At 47.1% G+C, this 507-nt stretch overlaps 1 protein-coding gene across 1 annotated transcript in view; it reads right to left on the bottom strand.

The window, feature by feature from the left end:
- Positions 1-507, bottom strand: part of RECQL5 (RecQ like helicase 5) — a 38656-nt gene that overhangs the window by 4758 nt on the left and 33391 nt on the right. Inside the window, 1 exon segment of the mRNA XM_029083745.1 lies at positions 328-430. Within this exon segment, the coding sequence (XP_028939578.1) occupies positions 328-430 (103 nt within the window).

The raw sequence follows: 507 nt of genomic DNA, 5'->3' as shown, positions 1-507 counted from the left end.
TGCTGGCGAATGGAAAGGGTGATGAAAACAGTTTCAAATCCCAGTCCTCTGGTCCAGCTGCCCAGTTTGAGAAGTACACTATCTCCATCTTGTGGGACAGGGGAGAATCGCCACTCCTAAGGTCAAGCTGATTTAGCAGAATCAAACACAAGAATCCTCATATCTCATCCTAAACATCACTCCAAGGAGGATGCTGCAAAGTGAAACTACAACCTTGGGCCAAACAGCTGAAAAAGGCGTTCCCTGAGAGTGGTGATGCTGCTCAGGGAAGAGTAGGCTCTGTGTTAAGGGACTCAATATGCCACCCCCTTTTCTCTCATCTCATACCTTTTTCCTCCTGCTGCTGGAATCTTTTCATTGGTGCTCAAAGCTTCTTCCAGCATCTTCAAGCAGTGTTCCCGTCCCTAGGAAACATGGGATAATGCTCTACAGAATTCAGAGTGCACAGAATACGTGGGCAGGCAGAACCTTGTTCTTTGCAAGTCAACAAGCCTGAATGTTAACCTG

Source organism: Antrostomus carolinensis, unplaced genomic scaffold (genome assembly GCF_000700745.2).
Source record: "Antrostomus carolinensis isolate BGI_N321 unplaced genomic scaffold, ASM70074v2 scaffold2862, whole genome shotgun sequence".
In the NCBI taxonomy this organism is placed as follows: domain Eukaryota; kingdom Metazoa; phylum Chordata; class Aves; order Caprimulgiformes; family Caprimulgidae; genus Antrostomus; species Antrostomus carolinensis.
This window is presented reverse-complemented; position numbering and strand designations above follow the sequence as displayed.